Source organism: Mustela lutreola, chromosome 10, assembly GCF_030435805.1.
Source record: "Mustela lutreola isolate mMusLut2 chromosome 10, mMusLut2.pri, whole genome shotgun sequence".
In the NCBI taxonomy this organism is placed as follows: Eukaryota; Metazoa; Chordata; class Mammalia; order Carnivora; family Mustelidae; genus Mustela; species Mustela lutreola.
The window spans coordinates 50,791,678-50,808,413 of record NC_081299.1 but is presented as its reverse complement, the minus strand read 5'-3'; the positions used below and the strand labels follow the sequence as shown (position 1 = coordinate 50,808,413).

The 16,736-nt window shown below is 36.1% G+C and overlaps 1 protein-coding gene across 9 annotated transcripts in view; it reads left to right on the top strand.

Annotated features, from left to right (window-relative positions):
• DOCK7 (dedicator of cytokinesis 7) overlaps positions 1 to 15,688 on the top strand; it is a 218,452-nt gene extending 202,764 nt beyond the window's left edge. For all 9 annotated transcript variants that reach the window (XM_059137858.1, XM_059137856.1, XM_059137859.1 and 6 more), the window contains 4 exons: positions 268 to 411; positions 1,995 to 2,101; positions 12,405 to 12,572; positions 15,236 to 15,688. In XM_059137858.1, the coding sequence (XP_058993841.1) occupies positions 268 to 411; positions 1,995 to 2,101; positions 12,405 to 12,572; positions 15,236 to 15,278 (462 nt within the window). In that variant the 3' untranslated portion in view covers positions 15,279 to 15,688. The remainder of the gene's footprint in view (positions 1 to 267; positions 412 to 1,994; positions 2,102 to 12,404; positions 12,573 to 15,235) is intronic.
• The last annotated feature ends 1,048 nt before the right edge of the window (positions 15,689 to 16,736 follow it).

Genomic DNA, 16,736 nt, shown 5'->3' with positions numbered 1-16,736 from the left:
GGCAGCATCAGCGAACTTTGCCCATTCTTGAGTCATTAATTTGGGCTTCTTTTCTAAATCCCTAGTTTATCCTCGCTTATGCTTTAAAAGGCTGGGTTTTGGTTTTTTTTTTTTCACCCATTTAGGAATCTAAAGTTTGGATTTCTGTTATTAGAAAACAGTTTATAGTTCATTTCCACTTTAAAAAAAAAAAAAAAAGATTCTCTGTCAGGCTCATTAAATAGTTTTCAGTCAGCGCATTGACCTAACAGATGTTATTTCACCCAGATCATCTTAACTCCAATTGAAGTTGCCATTGAGGACATGCAGAAAAAAACCCAGGAGTTGGCATTTGCAACACATCAGGATCCAGCGGACCCCAAAATGCTTCAGATGGTGCTTCAGGGGTCTGTAGGCACAACGGTGAATCAGGTACGTGGTCCTCCATGATTTCAGGCATAAATGGAATTGGAAATGATTCCATGAGTATGTTTCACAAAGGCCACCAGTATCAGATTAAGTGGAAAGAGATACATGTTAGGAGCTGTTTGCAAAAGACACAAAGTATAAATGAAGATAGACTGAAAAAAATCTTTTTAGTATAGATGCAGTTATTAAGGTTTTCATGCTGCCCTCTGTGCTGCTTGTATTTTTCTACTTATCTGGTTTTTTTTTTAAAGATTTTATTTATTTATTTGATAGAGATCACAAGTAGAGAAGCAGGCAGAAAGAGTGGGGGAAGCAGGCTCTCAGCAAAGAGCCTGATGTGAGGCTTGATCCCAGGACCCTGAGATCATGACCCAAGCTGAAGGCAGAGGCTTAACCCACTGAGCCACCCAGGCACCCTGCTTATCAGTTCTTAAACATTCTGTTAAGAAGGAACTGATTCTCTTGACATGGCCTTTCCTTTAAAACCTTGTACTGAAAGAACGTGATCTAAAAAAGTCTTGTTTTTAGAGCTCAGTCGGTACATGTGAATGCCTGCTTCCTTAGATACTCCCTGAGATTATCTTCTCCAGCTCTCCTTCACAGTGAGTCATGAAGAGGAAATAAGTAATGTGGAATCGCTTTGAAAATTTTGATAATATATGAACATAAGATACAATTGTTGCTTTGTTATATGCAGATTAGGAGCCATCCCGTTATCTCCTTGTAGTGGGTTCATTCAAATTCTCTTACTGATGATTAGGAAATATTCTAGGGTAAGGGAAAATCCAGAAAGACTTCAAGTAAGAACTCATATCACATATCTTACCTATATTTTAGGTTAAACAAAGCCAAAAAGTGTCCTCCCAAAGTAGAAACAAATATTTTTAATACCTTTACCCCTCAAAACACAAATGATTTTGGGGTTTTACTTCCAAATGATGCAACATTCCAAGGGATCATCTTTAATTTGCAGTGTTAGAACACATTTGGAATATTGAGGGGAGCTATTTTGGCAGAATCAAGTATCTGATAACCAGTGGCTTGACAACTGATTGCATCCAGGGTAAATTAAGGAATGTAAAATGTATAAGGCAAAAATGCATTGATGAATATAATAGTCCTTGCACTCCTACTCTTTTTCATTGAAAAATACTCATCGATTTAATTACAGTACCTATGCATATAGATTTGGCATTAGGAGAAGCTTAAGATATATGGCCAGAATCTGTCTGAGAAGGTTTTCTTGTATTTTGTTCTTAAAGATGTACTTATTTTAGAGAAAGGGAGTACACTCAAGGGTGGGGAGAGGCAGAGGTAGAGAGAGGGAGGGAGAGATCTCTAGCGGACTCCTTGCTGAGCCACAGCAGGACAGCAGATTCGATCTCATGACCCTGAGATCATGACCTGAACCAGAGTCTGATGCTTAACTGACTGAGTTGTCCGGGTGCCCTGAGAAGTTTCAATATAGACATAGACGCATTAAACTTAAATGCAGCCATCTCAGTGCTAAGAAAAAATCATTTAGGCATATTCTCCCTCTGATTTTAGAGAAGACAAAAACACACTTTTATTTTCTTATTTTACAGGGGCCTTTGGAAGTTGCCCAGGTTTTTCTGTCTGAAATACCCAGTGACCCAAAGCTCTTCAGACATCATAATAAACTACGACTGTGCTTCAAAGACTTTACTAAAAGGTACTGAAGGCTTCCTGCATAAAGACCCTCAAATTGTGAATGTCCAAACCACAGAATGGTGTGGGGGCTTAAGGGACCATTGAAGGGAGAAAAATCTAGGAAAGTTGCTAACGATAAGGAGCAGTTTGTGCATGACTTACTATTCCTTCAGGGTGTATGTCCCCCCCACCTCTAAAACTTTATATTGCCATATTTTTAGTTTTAAAGATTAGAGAAGTGTAGTCCCCCAATTTTTTTTAACATGAAACTATTAGACTATTTAGCTGTTTAACCTGAGAGTTGTTGTTTATTGTGAACCTTCAGTGTGAAAGTTTTTGCTTCCCTTCCCTCAGGAAACACACAAGCAACAAACTTGGAAGCAGCAAATTTGTGTTCAGATCTTGTCTCTGTCATTGTGTGTCCTATTTCAGGTCACTTAATCTCTGTGATCCTTGATTTTCTAATCTATTAAATATGGATGATAGTAATAATCTCCTTCCCAGAGGGAGGTGTGCACGTTAGGTGAAATAATATATGGGTGTCTCAGGGTCCCCGGGACACCCCCAGTTTTAATGCTGTAGGAGGACTCATAGGAGTCTGCGTATAGCTGTAGTCACACTGATTGATTTCTATGGAAAGGGACAAAGTAAAATACTCACAGAGAAAAGGCACTGTGCTTAAGCCTGGGGGGCTCTAGGTGTGGGCTCTGAAATCCTCTCTCGGGATTCACACAAGAGCCCCTGACTCCTCCGTCCGTGAGCTGGGATAGCGTGTGTGAAATGTTGACCCAGAAGCTCACTAGGGACTCCGTGCCCAGATTGTTGTTGGGGGCTATTCCTGTGGGCACCTTCTCCTTGGCAGATACCAGAATCCTGAAAGCAGGTGTTCAGCAGAAGCCATGTTTGTATAAATAGTGTAGGCACAGTGAGCCACTCTTATCTTCTGAAAATGATTACCTCCCAAAATCCCAACTCCCAGCTGCTAACCAAGGACCCACCTTGCAAATAGGCCTTTGAAGGATACCAGTCTCAGGCCTGCAGTTAACTCTCTTCTGCACAGATAATACTTGGCACATAATAAATAGGTGTTTGGTAGATATTAAATTTTGAAACAATAGGAAACAAACAGTCATTTATCAACTTGAGACTGATTTCTGCTTTACCAACACTGTAAGCTTGACAGTAGAGGGAATGATTAATTTTACAGGGGGATGCCCGGGAAGGTTTCCCAGAGAATTCGACATTTGATACAGACCTTGAAGGATGAGTATTAGTTTTTCAGGCAGAAACGTGGAGGAGAAGGGTCTACTTAATAGAAAAGAAAAAAGCACATTATGCACAAAGTTTAGAGACTGTTCTGAGAAAGGTGAATAGTTTAATGAAGCTGGAACTCTGTAAAGTTTTGTAACTCTGTAAAGACAAGCAGTCGGTTATAGGGTAAGTCAACCTAGACTGGACCGTAAGAGAGCCTTGTGTACCATTCAGGAAATGATGTGATGGTCACCTAACAACGTGGCTTTGGAACCCGGTCTTTGACTCCTTGTTGTGGTTTCTCTTATCAAGTCAGTCACTGAACAGCTTTATCAGGGTTAGAAATAATATCACATCTGTTTTGTCATCAGAAAATTATGAGGAATGCTAACATGTTCAAGTATTTTAGAATGGAATTTCCCCCATACTCATTGCAATAGCTGTCATGAATTCTTGTCAGCTTCTCCCACCTGAACATGGTGACTGTCTTTTAAAAGGCTTCAGAAAGTTTCATTGGAAATCTGAGATTCCAGAATCTTATTATTAGGCCAGATTATCTTCTAAGTTTGGTTTTAGGAGACAACAGGAAACATAGCTTCTAATGTATGGAGTAGATGAACTGTGGTGGTAAAATAAAGAAATCTACTTTATACTTGTAGAATTGACTGATTTCTAGCATTGTTTTTTTTAAGATTATTTATTTATTTATTTGACAGAGATCTCAAGTAGGCAGAGAGGCAGGCAGGCAGCGTGGAGGTTGCGGGGGGAAGCAGACTCCCCGCCAAGCAGAGAGCCCGATGCGGGGCTCGATCCCAGGACCCTGAGATCATGACCTGAGCCAAAAGCAGAGGCTTAACCCAGTGAGTGACCCAGGCATCCCTAGCATTATTTTTATTATTAGGGAAGTTTTGGATAACAACCAAAAACACCCTGCTATCTTTGTGTGCCAGATGATCTTGGAACAATACATACTAGTTTAGATCCTAGACATTTAAGCAGAGACAGTTATTTCTTTTTATGCTGTTGTTTTGACTACATTTTAAATCACATGTCCTCCTCCTCATGTATGTTGTTGATAAGGTGATGAATTTCTGTAGTCTGCTGGTCTTTTTAAGTATTACCAACTGGAGAGAAGGTTTTCTTCTTAAATGACAAAAAGAAAACCCTCTACATGATATAAACCTTATCAAGAAAGTTACAGCCATTTTTGTTACTGTTTTGTTCAACTCATGCTATCTTTTTAATTTTTGTGTTACATTTTATTTTTTATATCATATGGACATGTTTATAAAGCTCACAGTATATATATATAATCTTTTTATTTTTCAGTTAAAGTTAAAACTTTATAATGATTATATATTTTATCAAATAGTTGAATTTAAGTTGAATTTAAGTGTGCTGTGATTCACCAGTGCATTGGATCTTTCTTTTTTTTTTTCTTCTTTTTTTTTTTTCTTGAGTATAGTTGGCACACAATGTTACATTAGTTTCCAGGGTATAACATACCTTATGCTGTGCTCACAGGTGTAGCTACTGTCTGTCATCGTACACTAGAACAATACCATTGACTATGCTCCCTAAGCTGGGCCTTTTATGCCTGTGACCTACTCATTGCATAAAGGAAAGCATGTGTCTCCCAATCCCCTTTACCTCTACTGCACTTCCCCCTGGCAACCATTAGTTTGTTCTCTGTATTTGTAGGTCTGATTCTGGGACTTATTCCACCTAGGAAAATACCCTCTACGTCCACTCATGTTGTTACAAATGGCAAGATATCCTCCTTTTTATGGCTGAGTGATATTCCTGTGTGTGTGTGTGTCTGTGTGTCTGTGTGTGTCTGTGTGTATCACATCTTCTTTATCCATTTATCTATCAGTGGACACTTAGGTTGCTTCCATATCTTGGCTAGTGTAAATAATGCTACAGTAAACATTGGGATGCAAGTATCTTTACAAATTAGTGTTTTCATTTTCTTTAGGTAAATACTCCGTAGTGAAATTATTGGATCATATGGTATTTCTGTTTTTAATTTTTTGAGGAACCTCTATTTTCCACAGTGGCTGTACCTCCTTTTTTCTTTTGTTAAAATTTTAATCTGAGGGCGCCTGGGTGGCTCAGTGGGTTAGGCCGCTGCTTTCGGCTCAGGTCATGATCTCAGAGTCCTGGGATCGAGTCCCGCATCAGGCTCTCAGCAGGGAGCCTGCTTCCCTCTCTCTCTCTCTGCCTGCCTCTCTATCTACTTGTGATTTCTCTCTGTCAAATAAATAAATAAAAATCTTAAAAAAAAAAAAAAAATTTTAATCTGAGATGACTGAGGCAAAGTACATTTTTATTGGCCCTTAATACATCGTGCATTGCAAAAAGTTTCTAAGTATTAAAAGTGTCAAGTATTTAAGTGTACTTTGCTTTAAACAATGCCGTTTAGGTAGGGTGTCTGTTGTTAATCAGTTTAAATGGTACTTTAGTTTGCATGATTTATTCCTAAAAACAATGAAAACTTTTGTATGTGTTCACTTTTTATATTTTGGGGTTTATCTTTTAAAACTTGTTTTCATTAAATCTTGAATAGATTCAGTATAGTATTTATATTATTTGCTATTAAAGAACAGGAAAAAAATCACGTACCTACCCACCCTGCCTAAGAAATAGCGTTCTCTTTGCTTTGAGATCTCCACCTCAAATGTTCTTCTCTGATAGCATCTCTTCTTTCCTTTAGAGGTAACCACTATTGTGAATTTCATATTATTTACTTTATTGTCTGTATTGTTTTATTATAAATGAGTATTATTCTTTAATACACTACTTCATTTTGCATGTTGTTTATATAAATGGATAGTGAATATAATTCTGTGACTTGCTGTCTTCAGTGTTTATGAGATATACCCATAATGTTTCTTCGATCTATTTTTATATCTTATGTTGTATGAATATGCCCTGATTTATTAATTTTTCTGTTAGTGGATATTTGGTGGTTTCCTGTGTTTTTGTTTTTAGTTACAAAGAGTACTACTCAAATATTCCTCTGTTTCTGAATTGACCAGAGATTTTCCAGGAGTTATAAACCTAAAAGTAGTGTTGGTTCATGGGTTTAACTTCAGCCAGATAATGCCACGTTTTTCCCAAGGTGTGTGAGCCATTATACATAAAGGAGCTGGAAAAAGAACAAATAAAACCCCCAACCAGCAGAAAGGAAGGAAGTAATAAAGATTAGAGCAGAGATAAATGATATGGAAACTCAAACAATAGATCAATAAAACCAGAAACTGGTCCTTTGAAAAGATCAGAATTGATCAATTTTCACACAGATGCAGCAAGAAGAAAAAAGAGAGGACTCAAATAAGCAAAATCATAAATGAAAGAGGACAAGTAACAACCAATACCACAGAAATATAAATAATTAAAGGAAAATATTATGAAAAATTACGTGTCAACAAATTTGAAAACCTTGGAAGAAATGGATAAATTCCTAGGAACATAACAACCTACCAAAACTGAAGCAGGAAGAAATAGAAAATTTGAGCACACTGATTACCAGCAATGAAATTGAATCCATAACAAAGAAACTCCCAACAGACAAAAGTCTAGGACTGGATGGCTTCACAAGTGAATTCTACCAAACATTTAAGGAATATCTGTTCTCAAACTATTCCAAAAAATAGAAGAGGAAGGAGAACTTCTGAAATCATTCTATGAGGCGGCATTACCCTGATACTAAACCCAGATAAACACCACAAAAAGAATCACAGGCTGATATCTGATGAACATACATGCAAAAATCCTCAGCAAAATACTATTAAACTGAATCCAACAATATGTTTTAAAAAATCATTTGCCACAATCTGGTGGAATTTATTCCTGGAATGCAATGGTGGTTCAGTATTCTGAAATCAATCAACATGATACATCACATTGATAAGAGAGGATAAAAACCATAGGATCATTTCAATAAATGCACAAAAAGTATTTGACAAAGTACAACATCCATTCTTGATTAAAAACCCTCAACAAGGTAGGTCTAGAGGGAACAAACATAACATAAATTGGTAAGGAAGAAGTAAAACTTGCACTGTTTGCAGATGACATGATACTATATATAGAAAATCCTAATATCACCACCAAAAAACTACTAGAACTGATAGATGAACTCAGTGAAGTTTCAGGGTGCAGAATCAATGTACAGAAATCTATATTTTTATACATTAATAATGAAGCAGCAGAAAGAGAAATTAGAAAAGCAGTCTCATTTACAGTTGCACAAAAAAACAATAAAATACCCAGGAATAAACCAAAGAGGTGAAAGACCTGTACTCTGAAAACTGTTAAGCATTGATAAGAGAAATTGAAGTTGACACAAAGGAATGGAAAGAGGAAATGCTCATGGAAGCGCGCACACGCGCGCGCACACACACACACACACACACACAGCTACCCAAAGTATTTTACAGATTTATTGCAGTCTCTACCAAAATAACCACAACGTTTTTTAAGTAATCTCTGTACTCAGCATGTGCCTTCAACTCACGACCTCGAGATCAAGAGTTGCTCACTTTTCCAACTCACCAACAGCATTTTTCACAGAACTAGAACAAATAATCCTAAAATTTGTATGGAACCACAAAGGACCCCAAATAGTCAAAACTGTCTAGAAAAACAAAACTGGAGGTATCACAATTCCAGACTCAAGTTATATTACAATGCTGTAGTAATCAGAAGAGTATGGGATTGGCACAGAAGTAAACACATAGATCTATGGAACAGAATAGAAGACCCAGAAATAAGCCCACAATTACATGGTCAGTTAGTCTTAAGCAAGGAGGAAAGAATATGCCATGGAAAGAAGTCTCCAATAAATGGCGTTGGGAAAACCCAACAGCTACATGCAGTGAATTGGGACCACTGTTTTTCACCACACACAAAAATAAACTCAAAATGGATTAAAGACCTAAATGTGAGACCCAAAACCATTAAAATCCTAGAAGAGAGTACAGACAGTAATTTCTTTGACATCAATCATAGCAACATTTTTCTAGATAAGTTTCCTAAAGCAAGGGAAATAAAAACAAAAATAAACTATTGGGACCACATTAAAATTAAACATTTCTGCCCAGCAAAGGAAACAACAAAAACTAAAGGCAATCTGTGGAATGGGAGGAGATATTTGCAAATGATGTATCTGATAAAGGGTAAGTATCCAAAATATGTAAAGAAATGATACAACTCAACACCCAAAAAAACCCAAATAGTCCAATTGAAAAATGGGCAGAAGACATGAATAGGAATTTCTCCAAATTTCTCCAAAGAAGACATCCAGGTCATCACCACCATCAGGGAAACGCACATGAAAACTAACAACTGTCAGAATGGCTAAAATCAGCAACAGAAGAAACAACAGCCATTTGCCATGATGTGGAGAAAAAGGAACTCTAGTGCATTACTGATGGGAATGCAAACTGGTGCAGCCATTATGGAAAACAGTATGGAGTTTCTTCAGAAAGCTAAAAATAGAACTACCCTATGATGCAGTAATTGCACTACTGGTATTTACCCAAAAAAGAATGCACAAAAACACTAATTCGAAGGGATACATGTACCTCTGTGTTTATTGTAGTATTATTTACATTAGCTAAATTATGGAAGCAGCCCAAATGCTCATAGATAGATGAACAGATAAAGAAGAGGTGGTTTATACACACACACACACACACACACACATATACACACACACCGGAATATTACTCAGCCATAAAAAAAAGAATTCTTGGCATTTGCAACAACATGGATGGAGCTAGAGAGTATAACACTGAGAAATAAGTTGGTCAGAAAAAGACAAATACAACATGATTTCACTCATATGTGGGATTTAAGAAACGAAACCATTAAGCAAAGGGGGAAAAAGGGAGGAAGTCAGGGAAACCAAGAAACGGACTCTTAATTATGGAGAACAAACTGATGGTTTCCAGAGGGGAGGAGGATTAAAGAGTATATTTTTCATGATCAGCACTGAGCAATGTATAGACTATGTTGAATCACTATATTGTACACCTGAAACCAGTATAAAAGTATATGTTAACTATACTAAAGTTAAAATTAAAAACTTTTAAGAACTTAAAAACCAAGTGTTTAAGACAAATTTAAATCTTACCGGTATTTGAGAGTTCATCTTGCTATATAACTATACTGTTACTTTGTATTCTCTAACGGTTTAACTTTTACCAGTTTGATGGGTATGATTATGGATTATGGGTTAAATTTGCATTTCTCTCTTTTTTTAAGATTTTATTTGATGGAGAGAGAAATCACAAGTAGGCAGAGAAGGGGGGAGCAGGATCCCTGCTGAGCAGAGGACCCAATGTAGGGCTCGATCCCAGGACCCCAAGACCATGACCTGAGCTGAAAGCAGAGGCTCAACCCACTGAGCCACCCAGGCACCCCTGCATTTCTCTTTTTCCAAGAGGTCGAATATCTTGTCATGTGTTTGTTAGCCATTTTGCCTTCCTCTCTGTAAAGTTACATATCAGGTCCTTTGCTTTCCTAATGGATTCTTTTCCTTACTGACTTTTGAGTATTTACATAATCTGGATATATACTTCATTATTTGCAAGTATCATAAATATCTGAATTTGGGGCTTACCACTTTTTTTTTTTAAAGAAGCTCTTTAATGTAGCTAAAGGATTCAGCCTTTTCTTTATGACTACTGCTTTTTGTTTCTTAGATTACTTTTTGGGTGAAGTTGTAGTAGTAATTTTTATTTTTAGATTTTTTTTTTTTTAAAGATTTTATTTATTTATTTGAGAGAGAAACAGTGAGAGAGAGCATGAGCTAGGAGAAGGTCAGAGAGCGAAGCAGACTTCCCAGGGAGCTGGGAGCCTGATGCGGGACTCGATCCCGGGACTCCGGGATCATGACCTGAGCCGAAGGCAGTCGTCCAACCACCTGAGCCACCCAGGCGTCCCTATTTTTAGATTTTATTTGACAAAGAGCACACACAAACAGGGAGAACAGAGGGAGAGGGAGAAGCAGACTCTCTGTGGAGCGAGGAGCCTGCTACAGGGCTCTATCCTAGGAGGACTCGGATCATGACCGTAGCTGAAGGCAGACGCTTAACTGACTGAGCCACCCAGGCGCCCCCGTCATAGTCGTCAGGTATCTCTAAAATTTCAATATGGGTTAAACAAAAGGGGGAAAAGGCAAAAATAGTTTATTTTTTTAAATCCACTTGCAGTTGATTTTTGAGTATGGTTCAAGTGGATTAGTTTGACTTTTGTGCATACTGATAATTGATGATTATCTGGATATCATTTATTGAATGTGGTGTGAATTGGGGTCAGATTTCTTTTCCATATGGATATCCAGTTGACACAGCACCACTTATTTCAAAAATTGCCCTTTATCTTCTGCTTTGTGGCATTATTATAAAGTATAATAAATATTATAAATCAGGTGCTCATGTTGGTACGCATCTGTTTCTGTGATCTTATCTTCCATTGTTCTCTTCCTCTCTCCTTGAGCCAATATCATGGTCTCTTAATTACTGCAGCTTTGATATCTAGTAGGGCCTTTTTCCTTTTGATATATAGAATCAATTTATCATTCCCTCCACCTCTCTACCCCCATAAAACTAATAACCTGAATCTGTAGATAAGTTGGCAGAGAGTTGGAACTTCTTTAGAACTTGACTATTCCAGTCTGTGAATGTGACCTAGTTCTCATTTACTTAGATCTTTTGTTTTTTTAATATTTTGATTTTCTGTAGAGGCTTTACATATCTTGATTTTATTCCTTGGCATTTCATACTTTTATGCTTTTGTTAATATCTTTTAGAATTACATTTTGTTTGCTGGTGTACAGAGTGCAGTTGAATTCTATATTTTTACATGAGGATATTGCCAGACTCACTTGTTAATTCTAATAATTTATCTTTAGGATTTTTCCCCCTTTTACAGTGATGTTTCGAAGCTCCAGTACTATGTTGTTCTGAATAGCAATATGATAGAGGACATCACTTTCTTGTTCCTGATTTAAAAGGAGAAAAAATGCTCACCATCGAGGATAGTGTTTTCAGGTTTTTTGTAGATGCTTTGAATTAGGTTAAAGAAGTTCCCACCTATTTTTGTTATGCTGAATTTTCATCATGACAGATTTTAGAGTGTTATCAAAGGGGTGTGTGTGACATTGGTGGAACAGTTTGCTATTGTCTTGCTTGTTGGAGTTTTGCAACTGTGTTTATGGGGAAATTAAAATACACTTTTTTCTTTTTAGTTCCATTAGGTTTTGGTATCCCAGCCTTGAAATAGGAGTTGGAGACTCTTCTCAGAAATACACTTCCACCTCACCACCCCATACTGTAGAATAATTGTGTTACACTGGGGCCCGTTCTTAAAATGTTTAGTAGAATTTGCAGATTGTTTTCTGTATGTAAAGACTGTGATTTGACTTCAGGTTTGTTCTGTTCTTTTTAAGTTGCTAAGCTCTTCGCTTTTAGCTTTAAAAAAAAATTTAAGACTATACATTTTCCTCTGAACGTCACTTAGCTGCAATTCTGTTAGTGATAGGTGTACATTGGTTTGTTTTTTTGGGTTTTTTTTCTGTTAAGTGTTTGAAACAGCTAGCTATGTATACATTGTTTAACATCCTACTATTTGATCTGTTAGGGTCCAGGTACTTTTTCTTAAATATCTGAATAAATTGGACAAAGGATTGTTACCAAGGACTATTCATTTAAGCAGCTTATTCGAATATTGGCAGACCACTGTGCCAGATGCCATTGTTGGTACATGAATGAGTAGGGTAAAATCCCTTAAAGAGCTTTTAGGCTGATGGTGATATATGAGAAAATGACAAGATTTAACATGAAAAAATATATAATTTTTAACTAAATGAAGACTGTAAAGTGAATGTTAGTGTAAAAGAACTCAAGTTCATCTCTGTCCACTGCCTTACTCCCAATGCAAGAGTGGATATTTAATGTTCCACGGAAAAACTGAATGACATCATCATGGTGAATATGTGTAGTAGCATCCAGCTTTCAAACTATGCCAGAAGAAATCTTTTGGTAACACACTGTTTTTCCTAGGTGTGAGGATGCCTTAAGAAAAAATAAGAGCCTAATTGGGCCTGATCAAAAGGAGTATCAAAGGGAACTGGAGAGAAACTATCATCGCCTTAAAGAGGCCTTACAGCCTCTGATAAACAGAAAGATCCCTCAGTTATACAAGGCAGTATTACCTGTCACCTGCCACAGGTATGCTCATTTTTTCCTATTATTTTGGATATCTTCAGGAAAATGAAATCCGCTCAGATTGTTCAATAATAATGAATTAGTGTAAATTTTATTACCTGGTTTCAGATACTGTCTCTTGAAACCTAGAAAGTTCAACTAGCCTGTTATGAATAACTCTGTTATGAATCAACCTTCAAGATAGAAGTCAGTTCTTTCTGAATTTGAGAATAATAAAGTTGTGTTAAAGAATAATAAAATTGTGTTAAATATGCATACTAACCAAGACACAATAGTCTGGCCTCCTAAAACTATTTCTTTTAGGCCTGTTATACTTTATTTAAATGGCAGAATTTACTAGAATGTATCAAGAGCCAAATACTCATTTTCCTTGGCCCTACGAGTAAATAATATTACAGTATGTTCTTCTATATTTGTGTTAAAGCAGGTGGCCCCACTGAGTATTTTTCTCCACTAATTGTGAGAAATAATACTTACTTTAAGAGGTTGTTATAGAAATTAAATTTTAGGCATGTGAATTTCCAAGGACAGTGTTAAAACAGTTAGCACCTGAATTCTGGAGAGGGCATGGTAACTGTTAAACTTTAACTGCCCTTTTTTTTTTTTTTTTTTGCATTTTCAAACCCAAATATACATAACCACTGAATATTTTAGCACCCTTTTCTTTAAACTAACAACAGTCAAGCTATTACATTGTTAATAAGTTAATATCTGGAAGACCTTTGAAGTTGCTTATATGAAAATAGAATGTACGTGCATGGTATAACATGCTACAAAAGTGAAATGAGCTATTTGATCATCTGGAAATTAGTCCCAGTTCTGCAGTGATGTAGAAAAAAATAAATCACACATGCATTCAAAGAAGGTCTGCTAAGTGCCTGCTGTAGGTCATGTCCCCTACATGGAGCACTGTTGTAGCTGTACAATAACAGAGGGAGACAGGGGCCTTTCTAAATTCCTGACTCTCTTAAGGATAGAGAACAAACCGAGGGTTGATGGAGGAGGTGGGGGATGGGTATTAAAGATGGCAGTCGTTATGATGAGCACTGGGTATTTTAAGTGATGAATCACTGAATTCTACTCTAGAAACCAATTTGCACTGTATATTAACTAAAATTTAAATTAAAAAATCCTGTCTCTGGCAAAATATAATTTGCATCCACCATCCTATAACTGATACATTTCCTCTTAAAATTCTCAGTGGGAAGCAATGCCAGTTCCCACTACTTTGTGCTTCCCTTCAGTCTTCTTGGAATTTTTCCTCCTTGTTGCCTTTACCCACCTCCTCTTAACTCACTTGCCCAAGGTCCTGGGAAAAGGGTACTGAGTCCTTGACATAGTCAGGCCCTTTGGGAATGCTAGTCTTGCTTCCTTCAAATTTGCAGCCCATTTTAGTGGAAACATTGTATCATTCCAATCTAAAGAAGTTTTTCCCTTAACACCATAATCCTGAGTTTTGCCTTCCTCTGTGATCTATATTATGGTCAGTCCCCCAAGCTTTTCTTAATATTGTCATTTTGGAATTATCAAACACACTTTGGTGGGGGGCTGCTGGTGTGGTGAATAGTGTCTAGCTTTCAGGGCTGGTATTTTCCCTGGAATCAGAAAACCAAGCTTTGAGATTCAAAAATGATCTTTTTTGTACCTACTCTCACTTTTCTTGGAGATCTAAGCCTTGGGGTTTAACCTTAATTGGAGGAAGGATAAACTGAAGGAAATCAGTTTCAGAATAGAGAAAAAGACATTAAGAGGTATTGAAGAACATTATCCTCTTCACTGTTAATTTCTTGAGAACTTAGAAAATAGCATTTTCATTGAATCTGAATTTTGCTGATTAACATAACCCGGAATATTATTTTGCAGTAGGCTTAAAAGCTATTAAGGTGGTCGGTCTCAAAGTGTGACCTTGGAACACATGGAAGGGTGTCCCAGAAACCCTGTGAGGTTTCTACCAAAGGTTTTTCACTTTTTTCACTCTCATTCTTAAGAGTACCATAGAGTTTTCCAGAGACTACATACAATATGAATATTGTGAAAGATTGAATGCAGAAGCAGATATGAGAATTTAGGCTCTCTGTGAACTAGACATTTAATAAGAATGCCACTCTCCTAAAATTCTTACAAGTTTTTAAAAACAGTGCTATTTATAGTAACATGTAATGGGTTACTTTATTAAATAATGTAAAATTTCCTTAATAATTTCTAGCATGGTGAATATCAATGTAGAATCCACTTTCAAAAGCTTCTTGGGGTCCTCAATTTTTAAGTATAAAAAAGACCTAATGCCCAGGAGTTTGAGAACTGCTTAACTCTTACGATTTAAAATTTTAAATAACTAGCACCTGCCTTTCTCTTTTTAATAATCACAAATCTTTTCCTGAAATCTCTCCCCTTATTCCTTTGCTCGTTTCATCACAATATCTAATACACCTATTCGACAAATGAGTAAATGCTCAATGCACTTGGCAAAGTGGTTACTGTAATATACTTTTAATCTATAAAACCAGAATATATAAAGCAGAATGTATAGGATGGACATGTAACTTGAAAGTTAGTAACTCTGATGGCAAAACTTTGAGATAGCTCTGCAGAAAGAAGTATGTAAAGCATAGTTTAAAGAATATGCAAAAATTATTTATACTTATATCCTTTCATTTTCTCCCCAGAGATTCCTTCAGTCGGATGAGCCTACGCAAAATGGATCTTTAAAATAAATGTACTTGTCTTACTCATTTGAAGAGAGCCATGTATTCAACACTGAGTGTGAAAAGATTTATTGAAAAACAGGACTTGGGGCTAAATTCTGGAAATTCTAGCATTAATTTACTACTCATTGAAGAATGTGGTGGCCAAAACAGTATCAAATGTAGATCACTGAAGTTTGAGAATCATGGCCATGGTTTCTCATGTTCTGGTAATATGCTGTTATCTTTTTTTAAGACTCAAAAGTAATGACTCACTATACATTTACTATTATTTATACCATAGCTAATGTTAAATTTATTTACTTTAAGTTTGTATTTTTTAATTTATATTACCATTTATAGATTCATTTTGGAACCATTTTAAATGTAGTATTATTTTAACGGTACTATTAAATATGTGAACGTTTACACTAATTTTACTGAGTGAGACTTTAAAAATTTTTATTGACAGAAACAGAGAATCTTGAGTTGATTCAAGAACTAGTTCCAAAACTAGCAAAGTTTTAAAAATGAAAATTGATATTGTATGGGCCAAAGAGCCCAATATTAAATAAATGAATAAATGGGTATAGATAGATATGGATAACTGGTTTGTGAAGTCTTAAAACAGGTTTCTAAGTTATTTTCCACTTACAAACCAAAACCAAAACCAAAAACCCAAAAAAACCAACCAGGGATTTGGGATAAATTATAGAGTAACTTTACCTGATGAAACTTTTGTCTGTAACAATTAAATACTGGGATAGCTGCTACCAGTCACAGTAGCTTAATCTTTGACTCTGAGTCTTGTTATACTGATAATATGAACTTCATGACTTTCAGCAACTAGTGAATGATTCCTGTCTTTCAAATTAAACAAGCCGGTCATTTTATGAGTTTGGTCATCTAAACTGGTAAACTAGAAATCTACTTTACATCACCATAAAAAGGACACCAAGAGCTGGTATTTGATTTTAATCTACCAGCTGAATGAAAAGTTTAATTTTTTAACACCTATATAAACTTAATGTAAAAGGTAAAATTAGCTGTTTTAATTGAAATTAAGATTTAAAGTAACTTTGTAATTTAAAGTAAGTAATTTAAAGTAACTTTGACATGAAAAACTAAGGCAAAAATCCTTTTGAAAATATATATTGCAATTACTTTGGGCCAGGTTTGTCAAAAAACTACCTATTAATGATTTTTGGAAGTGTTTTCAACACTTTTTTCTTTGTGTAATAATACAGCTTATAGAAAGGCATCATTTTTAATATGTCCCTTTGATCTATTGACCAATGACATGAATCACTCAAAAACCGATTAAATATGGTGCCTTCATTCTGTAGTTGATATTGAAACAAGATCTCAAAAATGTCTGCCTCTCCTAAGACTATAGGGTATGGTTGATACAGCCTACCTTTATAACTGGCAGTATTATCTCAAATTCATCTTATCTACATCAATCCAAAGACTGAAGCACAAG